The sequence below is a fragment of the Calidris pugnax genome, unplaced genomic scaffold (assembly GCF_001431845.1).
Source record: "Calidris pugnax isolate Ruff unplaced genomic scaffold, ASM143184v1 scaffold17, whole genome shotgun sequence".
Lineage (NCBI taxonomy): Eukaryota > Metazoa > Chordata > Aves > Charadriiformes > Scolopacidae > Calidris > Calidris pugnax.
This window is the reverse complement of record NW_015090794.1, coordinates 5,162,157-5,178,265: the sequence shown is the minus strand read 5'-3', so window position 1 is coordinate 5,178,265 and position 16,109 is coordinate 5,162,157. Positions and strand designations below refer to the sequence as shown.

Below are 16,109 nucleotides of genomic sequence, written 5' to 3'. Positions count from 1 at the left end.
CCCTTTATTGCCTCTACACAGAATCATTTAGGTTGGAAAAGACTTTTAAAATTATTGAATCCACCTATAAGCCTAACACTGCCGAGTCCACCACTGAACCATGTCCCTAAATGCCATGTCTACATGTCTTTTAAATGCCTATATTTATATACAGTCTATATATATTATATAGTCTATGTGTATGCTTATGTATAGCCTTTATTTATCTATTTATCTTAGTTTAAAAATGTTTTCCCTTTCCAGGGTTTATGGCCTACAGTAGCAATACTAGCAGACTGCACTGTGCTGTAGTAGGTTCACCTAACCAAGTGTCTCATAATGATGCAGGAGTTCCTGCATCACATTGCTGCCTTCCAGAGCATTTTGTGTCTCATTCTTTTGTCACCCTGTTTCATAGCAATGACACCATAGTTTGAGTTTTCATTGTCCTCCTCAGAGCTGATGGCCCACGTCTGAACTGCATGTATTTTCTCCACAGAAGAATTATTTACTGGCACAATATTTATTGGCACCAGGCTTATGAAAATCTTTGTATCTTTATCACACCAATTCTCATACTATGTTTAACTCCAGAATATGAAAATAAAGCCCCACTTTTGCCATTTCCAAAGTCATCAGTGCCATAGAATAGAGTTATATATTAATGTATGGTGGATTATCCATTCTCCAAAGGCAGTGAACCAGAAATCTAGTCATTCATACTCAGCACTCTTTCCATCTTCTCTCAGCTTTTACAGTGATTGTGCCTTTCTTCAGAAGGTAATTGGAGAAATGAAATCTGTGCTCTCAGGGGGAAATAATCCCCACCACCGACCGTGACGTGTGAGACTAATGAAGGGCTACAACTGTTTAGAGAACTAGGGTGACCCAGGAGGAGGCAATAGTTGCCAATTAAGTACTAGGCAAGATGCATGAGGAGGAGTTGAAAGAAGCCTCACCTGATCACAAGTAACATCTCCAGGTAAGCACAAGCTATTTAAACACTCTTGAGAAATTATTTTTTAGGTAGTAGTTGTTCAAATACTTAGTCTTCTTAAAAATCAAAGATACCATCTGCTAATGTGGAAACAATAATATCTATAATGTTATGTTTTGTTCTTTTGTCATATGCTTCCTACTTTTACAAAGGTGGGTGGGCTACCAGAGAGCAGTCACACTTTTCTCTTTTGTATCAAGCGGACTGAAGAAGTAGCTTCTTTCTGCAAGAACATCTTCTAGGTCTGAGTCTGTAATTGCTAAGGGAAAAATAAAATGGCAGCCTATTCTACAAAGATTTCACTGATTAATTGTGAGTTCTGGAATCAGGCTTTTTGTAATGACCTGTTAGAGATAAGAAGCGGTGTGTTATAAACAGATTACGTGAAAAAAAAGAAAAAGCCTCTATCTCTATCTTTTAGTTTCCAAAGCTGAATATATCCTGAGCACCGTGTTCCCATACATACAGCTCTAACTTCCGTCTTTTACAAAGTGTTTTCAGGGTAATACGCAACTACAAATGGTATTTTGTGAAATCAAATGCAACTCTGCGTATTAAAGGACAAATGCAAATGTGGCAAAAGCATCAGGCCAGTAAACAAATCAATGATAGAATGTAGAAAACCACCCCTGAGTTATTCATGCTATCCAACTAATACTAGGCAAATGCCAGGGGGCGGAGGGAGCACAACCTTTTATTTGGACAAAAGGAAGGCAGAGCAAATAGTGCTATGTAAGACATCTGGTTAACATTTATTGCATTAGTAAAAGAAGCAACCATAAGTATGTTTATCACTTCTCTTCCGTATTAGCCAAATGCACAGACACCTCACCCCTGCTTGCCCCTGCTCTTTGAGTAGTTGTGTGTGATGGTTATATCCTGGATTCTGAGGCAAAAACCAGGGACAGAAGATGGCATCCGTCCTGCAACCAAATCTGTGTTTGCCATTAGTAGCCTTGTAGGGCTGGGCGAGGTTGCTGCGGTGCTTAAAACATGGAATTAAAAGGTACAGGTCCTGACATGTTCTTGTTGGGTTTTTTAGTTGATTGGTTTGGTTTTTTTAAACACTCAGCTGTTTCAAGCCCCTGCTTTGGTTGGACAGAAACAGAACTGTCAGCTCGGAGGGGAATTCTTTAAAAAACCTGTGGACAGATGAAAAAGCAGGAGACTTAAAAGGCTTACCAGAGCTCTAGCTTAACCGTAAGGGGAGGTGGGATAAAATGACATAAAGAGGTGGACTTGCTGCTCTGTGTACATCTGTTCCATTTGGAGCCAACAGCTCATCTAGGAATGTGCATGTACTACTACTAATATTGAATTTCTGTCTCTTGTAGGAGGGAAATAATCATCAAAAATAGTTCTGATGGTTGTCATCTCTAAAAGTCTCCATACATCTGCTTTTGTGCCATGAAGATTTTACTTGAATTTCAAGTGTTGCGGTCCCCATGGAGAATCCAGACACTCTGCAGATTATTCCACCAGTGTCACAAGACTTTTGCACCTTTGAATTTCTCCGATTATGAAGCTATCAGTCGTTGTGAGCAGGAAGTACCCGAGTACTTTAATTTTGCAAGTGATGTGCTGGACAAATGGTCTCAAATAGAAAAGGTAGCATTTCTAACCTCGTAGATTTAATATTTAATGTACCCCATTCCAGTGGGACCAGAATCCCACCCCACCCCCCACCATAATTCTATTTTGATATAATTTTACATTGCAGAGTAAGGAGAGGCAGTTTGCTTTAGCATCAGAGGGGATATGATGCTTTGTCTGTGTGAGTCTGATCCAGCAGTGTGTGCTGTGCTGGGTTCGTAAAAACCTCTAAGTAACTTATGAGCACTGAAAATCAGGTAGATACACACAACTACAGGTGCCTTGGAAAAGGGGTCTTTTAAACAAAACGTGCTTATTATCCCTGCCCTAAAATATCACTAACACTATCAGATTGTACTGCCTGGAGCATCCCAAAAACTCTGGAAGGAACTAAAGGAGTCACAGAAGTAACCAGCATGCTATTTACCCTTGTGTTGTGTATAGGAACAAAAAGGACCATCAAACCCAGCTCTTTGGTGGATAAATGGGAAAGGAGATGAAACGAAATGGGGCTTTGAAGAGCTGAGCTTCCTGTCCCAAAAAGCGGAAAGGAGAGGCAGTTTGCTTTAGCATCAGAGGGGATATGATGCTTTGTCTGTGTGAGTCTGATCCAGCAGTGTGTGCTGTGCTGGGTTCGTAAAAACCTCTAAGTAACTTATGAGCACTGAAAATCAGGTAGATACACACAACTACAGGTGCCTTGGAAAAGGGGTCTTTTAAACAAAACGTGCTTATTATCCCTGCCCTAAAATATCACTAACACTATCAGATTGTACTGCCTGGAGCATCCCAAAAACTCTGGAAGGAACTAAAGGAGTCACAGAAGTAACCAGCATGCTATTTACCCTTGTGTTGTGTATAGGAACAAAAAGGACCATCAAACCCAGCTCTTTGGTGGATAAATGGGAAAGGAGATGAAACGAAATGGGGCTTTGAAGAGCTGAGCTTCCTGTCCCAAAAAGCGGCCAACGTGCTCTCTGGCCCATGTGGTCTGCAAAGAGGAGACCGAGTTTTAGTGATTCTGCCCCGAATCCCAGAGTGGTGGCTGCTGAACGTGGCTTGTATGAGAACAGGTGAATTGCATCATTCCTAACGGTCTGTAGATTGTTTGTTACCTTCTATGCCAGAAGTTGGTTAACAATTCATTTAACACTTAGATTTCCTACTTGACTTTATAGCTTGAACATCTGACAATCAAAGGGGGCTGACAGGGGTAGTCTCTTCTGACTAATGGAATTAGCTTCAACATTTTTCTTTCGCTTTTTGTGGCTTATGTTGATTATGTTAAATCAATATGATTGTGTTAAATCAATTTAACTTCAACAGACTTAAGTTACAGATGCTATTGTTTACTTATACTTTCTACTTACATTGTGCCTGGAGCAAAAGATCTTGTAGAAACAGAAGCTATTTTGTACTTCAGATCTGTACATCTGTATTCAAGTTCAGGTGTGGGAGACTTGTTTTACTTTCTTCTTGTTTCTGGATTGAATGGTGCTGGTGTTCAACAAATCAGGAGAAACTATGAAGTGATCAGGACTGAAAACGAAAAATACTTAATAGATTTTCCATTTTATTGTGCTTTCAGGTGTTATCATCATTCCAGGGACAACACAACTGACAGCACAAGACATTTGCTATAGATTGCTGGCTTCCAAGGCTAAGTGCATTATTACAACTGATGTGCTTGCGCCTGCAGTGGACTCAGTTGCATCCAAGTGCCAGTTTCTGAAAACGAAGCTAATTGTATCTGAAAGCAGCAGGGCTGAGTGGCTGAACTTCAGCAATTTGCTCAAGTAAGTGCCACCATCATAGTTATCTCTAGTGGGAAATTTCTCATGTTGTTTAAACGCACTTGTGCACTTGTGTCTCATTAATGAACGAGATACCTTTGAGGGGGTGGGAGAGAAGGCAATTTAGTCTCTTTTCTATGAAGAAAGGGAATATTTGGTAATAGCCAAATTGCTAATTAAAAAAATAAGTACAGTCTTATGATGTCTCAGTTGGTTATATATGACTATGAAATAATATGGAAAAATGGACAGGAAGGCCTCTTTTATTGACATCTGTGGCCTATTTACCTTCTAAAGATCAAAGAAAAATATCTATACAAATTACTCCAATCCATATTCATAAAACTTAATGATAATAAGGCCAATATGAATAGCTTTTCTCTATAAAAAAGGGCACTGCAAGATGAACCCATGAACCTCCAAGGTTTAGGAGTCCACCTGCCTCAGTGCAGCTACTAAAATGGCGCCCAACAGACAGCTCTTCCCTGCGGTGCCTGGGACTGTGGGAGGGTGGAGAGGTGGAGCGGGAAGAGAAGCAAATACCCTGCTGCAGTCTGCTCAGGGCCCTGGGGGTGATTTTACCAGCTGGTATTTTGTTAAAAGCATCTGTGTAGCTAATGCCATTCTTTGAAGGAGGGATGTGAAGCTCTTCAGTTACTTTAAGAGCTTTGTAAGATGTACCATGAGTTCTCCTAACCACAGGTGTCTGAACGAGCTTTACCTGTGCAGCTCACTGTAGTCTCAATGTATTTCCATCTGCTCCTTCGAACAATTGCCCACTTCAGTGTTGCTAAACTGGAAGACGGAGGAAGCAGTAACCCTGCATTCTCAAACCTTCTAGAGCTAATAAAACATTGTCAGGTCGATTTGATGAATCCTCTTTCATGCTGGGCTAATATTCCATGGTTCAGTTCCATGGCAGAGGGTGACATTGATTTGATAAAACCTAAGTACTGTCTGGAACTGTGTCAGTCCTGCAGAGGCCATCACTGGCTGGCCGTACCAGGCAGGTAGGCTGTCTGGTAAAAAGTGCTGGCTGTGTGGCTCCAGGGTTGCCCAGCTGTCAGGCTCACAATCTTCCCAGAGTGCTGGGCTGCTGTCCTGCCTGGCTCACAGATCACTTGGCCGCCTGCCTACCTAGTGGGCTAGTTGCCCAGACTTCCCAGCTCCCCGTGCCTCGGCTGCCTTAGCTGACTGCTAAGCTGGCCAGGGGGCTGTGGGGCTCTGGAGCCAGGGCTCCCGGGCAGCCTGTCTGCCCGCCAGCCAGCACAGGGAGACGGCTGGCCTGGGGAGACAGGCTTCCCATGCCCAACCCAGCAGCCATGGGCAATGTTTGCATGCCAAGAAAAACCTTCTTGAACACCAGTCCTGGCAAAGAAAAAGAAACAGCCTTGCTTTCTCATCCGAGTAAGAGATGAGAAATATTTCCCTGTCATGTGCCAGACAACCAAGAGTTTGAGCCTCCCCGTACATGTCAAGGATAATTAACTACTGGAATCACCTGCCAAAAGAAATGGTGGGTCCTCCCTCAGTTAATCACATTAGGGCTGGAAGATATGCTTTCTGGAGGACACTGGTCAAACACAAGACTATTTGGTGGTTTTTAAGGGAGGCAAATAAAAAAGAGCCCATTGGCGTTTTCACTCTGGAGAAGGTGGACATGGGGAATACTTAAAGAGCAAAATCAGCAACACTTTAATACAGAACTAGCAGTACAAGAGTGAGGGGATCTCAGTAGTTTCTTATCCATCACATCTCACTATACAGCCAGCCTTGCATATACTGGGCACAAAGGATCTGAGCGAAGTGTGCTGAGTAGCACTAGCCACTGTTTCATTAACCTTTCTTTTTTTTTAAGGGCTGCCCCTGCTGTCCATAATTGTGTGAAGACAAAAAGCCAGGACCCAATGACAATCTATTTTACCAGTGGCACTACAGGCTCTCCCAAAATGGTGGAACATTCCTACGGAAGCTTTGGTCTCGGTTTTTTCCTCTGTGGAAGGTGAAGTGTTCAGATAATTATGCCTTTACAGCTCTGAAACGTGAAGCAAACAGAAGAGTTTTTGTATGTGATAAAATTATGATAGATGATGAGGCTCTCCCAATACTGTCTGTGTCATTTCCTTTGGTCTCCTCAGCTGAATTGTTCCCAGGAAGCAAGGATCTTGTCTGATATGATATATGGCTCTGTGTTAAAAACTACTTGCCTGTTAACCCAGGCTAAAAAATGAGTTGGGATACAGTTTGATTTTCTTTACCTTTGCCATCGATAAAGGCTAGGCAAAAGGCATTTATTTGGGCTCTTAAGTTTTGGATCAAATTTACCATGCCTTTCTAAGCCAAAAAAACCCAACCCAAAACCCTCACATTCTTGATTTCCACTTGCAGACTCCCTTACGTTGGCCACCTTTCTCTTCAACAGATATTGGATGAATTTGACCCCCTCAGACATCATGTGGAACATGTCAGACACTGCTTGGGTAAAGGCAGCTATTGGGAGCGTTTTTGGTCCCTGGTTCCAGGGCACGTGTGTTTTTGTACATGCCATGCCACAGTTTGATCCAAGAGCCACTTTAAATGTAAGAACACCGTGCTGACAATGAATAGTTACTCATATTTCATGTTGTTTTCCAGGGCAGGCCACAAAACTAAGCCTCTTAGGTTTATGGGATTAGCTGTTTTAAGATGGCATAACCACAAGGTGATTGTTCTTTGAGTAGGAATACAATACAGGAAGGATTTTGCAGCATGACTCTTTTGGGCACAGGATATTACCAGCTGCTTCTGATCAGTAGAAGTTACTGGTATTACTTAAACCTTTCCCCTACTGTATTTCACTGTTGATATGATAAATGAGCTGAATTACATGTAAATTAATATTTTAATTACACTGCTGTGACCCTTAAGAAAAGCAAGTCAGTACTGGAAAACACTGAAGCTGTGAGATTGGCCTTTTCTTAAAAGAAATTATTTTCAAGCTTCTGAAGCCAATCTTGAGTTTTAATCTAACACAAAGGGAAGAGTGCTGTTCCCAAATGGCTGAAAGCACCGACGTGGAAATGTGTACATTCCTAACATGTAGGGGTTGTTTGGGGGTTTTAATCTTGTTTCTTTTCCTTTCTACAATAGTTGATGGTTTGGGTTTCTTTTTGTATAAATTTCTTGGCCTTGCAAACACCTGCTTGCAATGTGTGTGTGGTTTCACATCTCTGCACAAAATGAAGTTTGATAGTAGAGGCTGCTTTACCCATGGTGTGGCTGGAGCAAAGGCTGGTGAATGAGAGGTCTTCCCCTTGCTTTTATATTTACCTGAACGGCTCTCTGAGCAGATCAAAAAAGTAAGGCTTCACTCTGCCTGACTTTGTCCTAGGATGAGATGTGGGCTTTACTGAAGTCCACTGGAAAACTTATCTTGCACCTCCAGGGCAGGGTTTCATACCAAGGGATGGTCCTTGCACCTATGTGAGCATCAGGACAAATTAGGTACACCAGTGGTTTACCACAGTCAACGTATCACCTCTTCAGCTGATGTTTGGGGCACTGTAACACCCTTCCTGAGCACTGAAAGTGACAGCAATTACTTTCATTTCTATGTAAGTGAGGTTACAATCAGGTCTTCTAATTTGTGCCCTAGTATGGAATGAAAGGAATAGTTGGCAGCAACGTTTTTCCCAAAACAATATTGTTTAACCGTCTCTTTTTTTTGTTTTTTGTCAGACGTTGTGCAGATACCCAGTGACCACTCTGTGCAGCGCCCCAACCGCCTACCGCCTGCTGGTGCAGCACGACCTCACCAGGTACCGCATCTCTTCAAGCTATTTCCTGGCTCTTTAGCAGTGATTTCTGGAGGCCATCATAGCCACTTAAACTCTGAGTGGTGGAAATTCTGTGCTGGAGGGAGCGCTTGGGAGGAGGCAGAGCCTTTTCCTTCACTCAGAGGTGACGAAATCCACCCCTTAGGCACCTCCAACCCAGAGCAAATTTTGCCCTGAGGTGTTACAGACAGTAAATAGAGCTGCCAGCATTCAGCCCCTGAAGGCACGTGTGCAGCTGCGCTGCCATCAGTCCAGTGCATCTCTGCAGCTCACCGACTTGGCAGCTGCTTTCCAGTCCCACTCTAACTGGAGCTATAGGCTTCCTCTCAACTCTAACCCTAGCCGTAAGAGAGTCTGATGTGTCCTGAAATCATGGGGTTGGACATACCGATGACTAGGAGTGGAGAATGTGTCCCTTTCTGACCTCTGATACTCAGCAGTGTCCTCTGTCTATGAAGGTATGCATTCAAGGCACTGAAGCACTGTTTGACCGGAGGAGAACCACTCAACCCAGAAGTGATGGCACAGTGGAAAAGCCAGACAGGACTGACCATCTATGAAGGCTATGGCCAAACTGAAATTGTACGTTCAGTTTTTTTGTGGAGGGTTACAACTCAGTTCTCACTTCGGGAGCTTACACTTAGCTGTCTCATTCCTCTTGGTAAATCTGGAACTTGGCCATATATATTTGACTAAAAAGAAAGATGGCACTAGAATACGTGGCAATTGCCTACAAGAGAGTTTATTGTTTTGCTTAGAATTACAGCTTGGTGAGGATACTGCTTCTAAGGCTACTTAAGCTGTAAAACATCTTGAGTCCAAGATTCTCAGTGAAGTTTACAAATGTTCTGGCTCACACAGATGGAAGATTTAGATCTTCTGCTCACTCAACAGTGGGCATGGTACGAGAACAGGAATGTCCTGAGGAATTACAGTGAAAAATACCTGGGCTGTTTTTTTGTCTTTTCCAACAGGGAATGATATGTGCAAATATGAAAGGAATGAAAATTAAGCCAGGTTCCTTAGGAAAAGCAACTCCCCCCTACGATGTTCAGGTATGGTGGGCCCCGTTTCTGTTTGCTGTTGATTTCATAGGAAGTAAAATACAAGAGAGTACAACATACCATACAAGTTTTGTACTATACAGTGGTATTCAGGGCAGGCTGACTTTTTTGGTTGAGCTGATGGTTAGTTTTAGAACATGGCTCTCTTAAAATGGGAAGTTATAATCACCCATTTGCCTTTCCTCTTGCAGATTATAGATGAAAATGGCAGTGTTCTGCCTCCTGGGAAAGAAGGAGATATTGCTATCAAAATGGATGCCAAGCGGCCATTTACGTTTTTCACTCGATACCTGGTAAGCCAAAAGTGCATTTCAGGCCTGCAGCATGGGATGTGTTTGTACCAACAGGAGCAGATGCAGCACCAAAGAGCTGTGGCTTCTCTTGACTTTGACTGACACTGTTCTGACTTAGGGAACTTCCATTCTTTCCCCTGTTCTGCAGACCTTCTGTCTGATCTTCCCTTCTGTATCTGCCCTTGCGATCAGTTTTCCAGGAGCAGATGCAGCACCAAAGAGCTGTGGCTTTTCTTGACTTTGACAGTTCTGACTTATGGAACTTCCATTCTTTCCCCTGTTCTGCAGACCCTCTGTCTGATCTTCCCTTCTGTATCTGCCCTTGCGATCAGTTTTCCTCTTTGGAAAAAGCAAGCACAAGCTCTTACATTCTTGAAACAGAAAACAAGCAGTGAGAGATACTATGGCTAGTGTCCAAAGAGGCAAAACTCATCTCTTAGCTTAGGGCTTCTCAACATTTAGATCATTTAATTGTTGCTTGTTCAACAGGACGATCCAGTGAAAACTGCATCCACAATCCGTGGGAACTTCTATATCACTGGCGACAGAGGGAGCATGGATGAGGATGGATACATATGGTTTATGGGGAGATCTGACGATGTCATCATCTCCTCTGGGTTTGTAGATTTCAGTTAAAACGCCAAGAAACGTCTAAAAAATAACCATATACCTTTCACCCATTAAGCATTTAATTTCTCTCTCCTAGTTATCGTATCGGACCATTTGAAATCGAGAGTGCCCTGATACAGCACCCTGCTGTCGTTGAGTCAGCTGTTGTCAGCAGCCCAGACCCCATCAGAGGAGAGGTAATTAGTGATCACTCTCCTAGTCATAAAGTGCCTTGTGTGAAAGAGTTTATGCTCAACTTCCACGGAAGTCAGAAGACTCTTAACAGAGCTATACAAACTTTTCCATCACTTCACCCAAACCAAGGGGAGCAGTACTTTGTGTATCCCATATCCCATGTTCCTTTTATTTGTTTTTCTTAATGAAAATATAATCCTTAGTTTCCTAAAGAACACAACACTGAATATAACAATGACTCTGGTAAGTACTGATGTACGTTTAGACCCACTGCCTGGAGAATTATATTCTTTACTTTAATAACTTCTGTTTACAGAAAAGGCCCCATCATCTGGGTTCTCATCATCTGAGAACTTCAGAACAGTCCTTTACAGAACTCTTACAATTTTGAAGCAGAGTTTGAATCTTTTATCATGTCTTACTTAGGACCTTTACTAATGTAAGGCAGAAACAGTCTTTCATCCTGATTTTAAATTTGCTTACACAACAGCAAATTTTGCTTTACAGCGCAGGTGGGATACAGCAAGCCTGTAATGCAGGCAACACTCACTTATTCTCAATTAATTGCCTCATTTGTCAGGTTGCTGTGGTTTAATTGATGTTATATTTTTTATTTATTTTCCCTTTGTAGGTGGTAAAAGCTTTAGTGGTCTTGTCTCCTTCCTTTAAGTCACAAGATCCAAAGACACTGGCCTGTGAATTGCAAGATCATGTCAAAAAAGTCACTGCTCCATACAAGTACCCCAGAAAGGCAAGTAAACATGAGTGTATTAAAAAAAAAAAAATCCCAAACACCTATTTTAACTGTGGAGATGCTAGAAACAGAAAGATTGGACCCAGTTCAAACAAAGTACCAAACAAAAGAGACCAAATACGTACTGTGCAAGAAAAATGACAAATATTATTTTAAAGATGTTTTTGGAAAGTAATAGATACAACACAATCTAAAACAAAATTGGAGTTATTTCCTCTGTCACCAAATTCTTATATAAATTAAGTAGAAATGAGATCTATGCTGTTTTGGAAGAAAAAAAAAATCAAATCTGTTCATTTTACTTTTTTCCTCTTTTGAATCAGATTGAATTTGTCCAGCAGCTGCCAAAGACAATCACTGGGAAAATCAAACGGAATGAACTGAGGAACAAGGAGTGGGGCCAGATTTAGTTTTTATAAACAATCTAAAAAAGCCTATCCCTATCAATTTCATTTTTAATGGAGCTTTTCTATTAGAGCTGTAAGCACCAACATAGGATTATATTTCACCCTTACGCACCGATTGTGTAATAACGCATAATGTCTAAAAACTTCAACTGTTTTTAAATGCTTGGGTTCTTGCTTAACAAAAATCAAGCCTACCTAGCAAGGCATGTGCAAACACAGCTTCCAGCCACCTAATGCTTTTCAGAATTACTGTACAAGTAGAAGTAGTGATTACCAGGTGAAGGAGCAGTGTGTTCATTATTTGAGACCAGACATTTAAACTCACAAGAGGCTTATTAATGAGAAAATCATGACAGTATGTAAAAAAGTTCCCAGAAATGGCCACAGATCTGGCATGCATCCAAATCAAGTACCCTGCTTGTATGAATCTTGAAAGCCTCGAGATTTAGGAATTAACATGTTGACAATGAATTCAGTAAGTGCAAATCATGAGAAATGAGAAGTAAAAGAATGCAGACAACTTTAAGAGTGCAGCACCGGCAGAATCTAAATGTCAGGCCAGTAAGTGCAAATCATGAGAAATGAGAAGTAAAAGAATGCAGACAACTTTAAGAGTGCAGCACCGGCAGAATCTAAATGGCAGAATCTAAATGTCAGGTGCAGGCTTGACAAATGGAAGGTAGCTATTCAGCAGTTTCTTCTGAAGAGCCATAGATACTGTAGACACACAGATAAGTGAGGGAGAGAAGGAAACAACCCGCAAACTATCTTTCTTTGTCCTTAGTAAGATAAGTAGGCTGTCTTGAATCGTGATCACTGACATCAGCCACCAATAAACATTCACTGTTGGCCTTTGTCTCTGGTCTCAAGTGGTTCTTTCCTATGTATGATCTAGACATTGCTAGTTTTAATCCACACAGAAGAAGCTTTCAAATTTAAAGAAAACACCGATGGAGGTAAGAAAGCTGAGTTTTAATAAATGGGTGGTAAGGGAGACAGGAGCAGGGAAAAAAGTTGTCTCAATTTTCCAACTTCTAAAACAATTTTGAGAGAAGAGGAAAATGTAAATTTAATACTGTTGAGAGACTTTAACACATCCTTTTCATTAAACCAAGATAAGTAACAAGTGGCATTCTTCAAGATGAGTCTTTCCCCATTAGCAACCCACAGGCTTTTATGCTAGAAATGAAATACTAAAGCTAGACAGCTGTACAGGAAGCATACTCAAAACCCTACTGGAAAGCAGGTTGTAGCTGCACTGGTTTTGGTTGTTTTTAAAAAAATCAGTGAGATATCAAAAGAGTTTCTGTAACAAATGGACAACAGAAAGACTCACTAACATTAATTTCAATCTGAAACAAAATTAATACTGTTAAGCTAAAACTACCAAAAATTAAACTTAATTCCCCTTATCCGGTATGGTATAATGGAGAGCTTCTTTCATAAGAAGTTTCCAAGCAGTATTCAAATGCAAATTTTGAAACCTAATTAAAAAATAAAAACAAACAAAAAAGACCTTATAAAAAAAACCCCAAGAATAAAGTCTTTGGAAAGAGCAGCAAAAGGCTATTTGCAGGAAATTACTCAAAAGGATTCTGTTCAGCGACTACAGCATTTCCTATAAACCAGTAACTGCTGTATACACAGCTAATGTAAACACACGTGTAGTTTTTGCTAGAACCATCTGCAATGCCTGCACTGTGCTTCTGTTCTAGAACACTCAAATCTAATACTCTAAATCGTATCACTGTATTCAAGTATTTTGATCATAGCAGTTCTTTCCATTCATTGTCAAGACTTAGCATGTCCTTTTATAGCAATGTGTATATATATATGTATAAACCCCTCCATCATACAGGAAATGATCAGTTTTAGCTCATTCTGTTTACACAGAAAAACTGAGTTCTGCAGTCACAGAAGTTGTCAGATCACTTCCCTAAAACCCCTCTGCAAGCAACTGTCTTTTTCAGATCTTTCACTTCTGTCAATACTGGAGCTGATTCTGCACTGCCTTTTGATTTCTGTAGCCATCAGATCTAACAAAAGAGAGTCAATGTATGTCAGGATGGCCACATTTACGTATGAATGGCCACACTCCTGCTTTTTGTGCTAGGTAAAGGCAGTGCAGAACAAAGCCGTAGAAGAATGACTGCAAGCTTCACCAGAAAGGTGACACACTGTTGAGCACTCTTACAGCTGCTGTAATGGCAGCTCCACCTGCAACGAGCATTAAAATTCTTACACTGGTGGATTTTAAAAACAAGATTTCAAAACAAAACCCACTCTCCTCTTTAAAACGCCCTTTCAGAACTCTAGGGCAACTTCTTTTTTTTTTTAATAGGTTTCCATTGTGTTTTTTATCTTTCCCTTCCACCACATTTTCTACACCGTTAGCACATCATTCCCCTTGGGCTCAGCTTCTGTTTCACCTTGATTCTTGTTCTCTTCTTTTACTTCTTTTGAGCTCTTCTCCTCCTCCTCATTTTCTGGTTTTACTACCTTTGAGTTCTCTTCTTCTGTCAGACTTGATGGGTTTTGTTGTATGTCGTCTTTGTTGCTCTTCACCACCTCCTGTAGATTGTATTTTCGGAACAGAATATAGTCTCTTACCACACTCAAGCAACAGACGCTTTTTATTATTTCCACCACAATTGTATATTGTGGGTTATTAAGATCGACTTTGTTTTCTGGATTGAGGCTGCCCACAATTCCTGTAAAACAAGATATAGTTTAAAAGATGCTGGGAAAACTGTTTCAGAGCATAAGCATGCCCTACCAAAAGGATAAAAGTTAAGCGAGAGAAAGCAATATCCCCCTTAGTTGTAACCAATTACTCATTTTTGTAATTGCTTAAAATAGCAGAACAGGGCATGACTCTTAGAATATACCACCAGTAGAGCTGAAGTAGCTGAAAAACTGTCCCACTGCAATTGCCAAGAAACAAAATACTCGAGTAAGGTGGAGCTATTTTATGAGTCATATATTCAATGGAAATAATAACACATTATTTCAATGCAGCAGAGAAAAAGCTGATGGCAGTCACTTAAAAGCACGTGTAACTGACACTCCAAATTATATTCAACACTGTACTCTCTTCTCTTTGTTTTCTCTTAAGACATCAACACCAACAAGGAATATTGATGTCAAGCTTTTTTACGTCTTAGAGAAGCTTTTGTAATTCAACATACAGATTTTATGCAATAACTACGTATGCTCATTAAGACCACTTTTAATAATCTGACCTATGCATGCAGTTGTGAGCTGCTTATATACTTGTTCTTTTTTTGTAAAATCCGTACGTACCTGCCAATTCCTTTATTACTTCTTCCCTACTCATATGACTGTTATTACGAGCTTTGTAAACTATCTGAAAAGTACCCTTATTGGGGGCTTTAAACCAAGGCTCAAAAAACGTTTCCGCATATTTTTTCATATCCTCCATAAAAGCCTTGCAAGTTCCAGAAATGGGAAGCATGCGCAGAATGACTCTTGTTTTCTTCTTTTTAGTGGTATGCATATCCTTTAATATATGGTGCACCAGGTTCTCAGGTTCTACAAGAAAAACAAACGAGGTATGAAAAACCCATTGAAAGCATTTTATCCCTTCTTCCCCCCTCTCTAAATAATAAAATGGGGAAATGCATGCTTGGCTGCATTGAGGTCAGCTTCAAATCTGTAAGGAGTTGTTTTACTATACCAAAACTAGATAATCAAGGATTATTTGGTCAAACCAGATTCCTCTACCTTTAGCAACTCCACTAATGACAAAATTCAGTGACAATCCCAAAGGCAAGGGGAAACCCTGTATTTGTTTGGTATACACGAGTTTCTTGGAAGTCACGCTCCCTGGCCTGTTACTAACACTGTTCAGAGTAGTTTATTCCCACAGCACTAGGCAGTGTCAGCGGGTGTCCCACCTATGCCCCGGGTTCTGATGAAGACCACGTTGTTGGCACCACTCTCCACTGACTGGAACCGCCGCAGCTTCTGCTCCGTCGAGGCGCGGATCTGGCCAACCTCCTTCTTCAGGGCAGCCTCCACATCGTCCTCATCCTCCTCCTTCTCGCTTCCCGACAGCCGCTCCTCGTGATCTGAAAACTTCACACAAGGCCCATCTCTCGTTGGGTGGGTACCAAGGAACAGTGCCCACCGCACGAAACCCAGCAGCGTGGCACCACCGCCCCCAGGGCCTGCAGGTGACAGGCAAGGACCTTCTCTCCAGCCAACCCACAGGGCTCCGCTGGCCTTTGCTTACAAAAACTGGCATTTTCGTGTACGTGGTGAACGCAAATAGGATTTTTTCACACACGGAACGGGACAGGCGGCCTCATGGCACGGCTCCCCCCGCCCCGCCGCCGTCAGCGCTGCCAGCCTGCGGGAGGCAGAGGCTGAGAGGGACGGCCCACACCGCGCAGGGCCGCGCTCCCGCCCCGCACCGAGCCACCGGCCGGGCCGCCCCCACGCACCTGCTCGGGCCCGTAGAGCAGGTCCCCGTACTCGCCGAGGAGGCTGTAGGCCTCCCCCACGCACTTGCGCTCGTTCATGTTGCAGGTGATGAGGATGCCCCGCATGCCGGCCTCCAGCTGCCGCCCCCCGCCGCCGCGGGGCCG

General features: G+C 42.0%; 2 protein-coding genes across 2 annotated transcripts; one reads left to right on the top strand and one right to left on the bottom strand.

Moving 5' to 3' along the window:
- The first annotated feature begins 2,339 nt into the window (after positions 1 to 2,339).
- On the top strand, positions 2,340 to 11,677 carry LOC106884923 (acyl-coenzyme A synthetase ACSM4, mitochondrial-like). The gene is given in 14 exon segments (XM_014936688.1): positions 2,340 to 2,378; positions 2,381 to 2,584; positions 3,432 to 3,642; positions 4,158 to 4,365; positions 6,221 to 6,364; positions 6,785 to 6,941; positions 8,080 to 8,159; positions 8,636 to 8,759; positions 9,152 to 9,232; positions 9,433 to 9,534; positions 10,024 to 10,151; positions 10,241 to 10,340; positions 10,970 to 11,089; positions 11,416 to 11,677. Coding segments are annotated over 14 exon segments (1,785 nt in total). The 3' UTR covers positions 11,503 to 11,677.
- Positions 11,678 to 12,450: 773 nt separating this feature from the next.
- Positions 12,451 to 16,103, bottom strand: THUMPD1 (THUMP domain containing 1). The gene is made up of 4 exons (XM_014936687.1): positions 15,966 to 16,103; positions 15,417 to 15,597; positions 14,803 to 15,051; positions 12,451 to 14,210 (listed from the first exon to the last, which is right to left on the bottom strand). The coding sequence occupies exons 1-4, from the start codon at positions 16,068 to 16,070 to the stop codon at positions 13,882 to 13,884; spliced, it is 864 nt and encodes a 287-aa protein (XP_014792173.1). The 5' UTR covers positions 16,071 to 16,103; the 3' UTR covers positions 12,451 to 13,881.
- Positions 16,104 to 16,109: the final 6 nt, after the last annotated feature.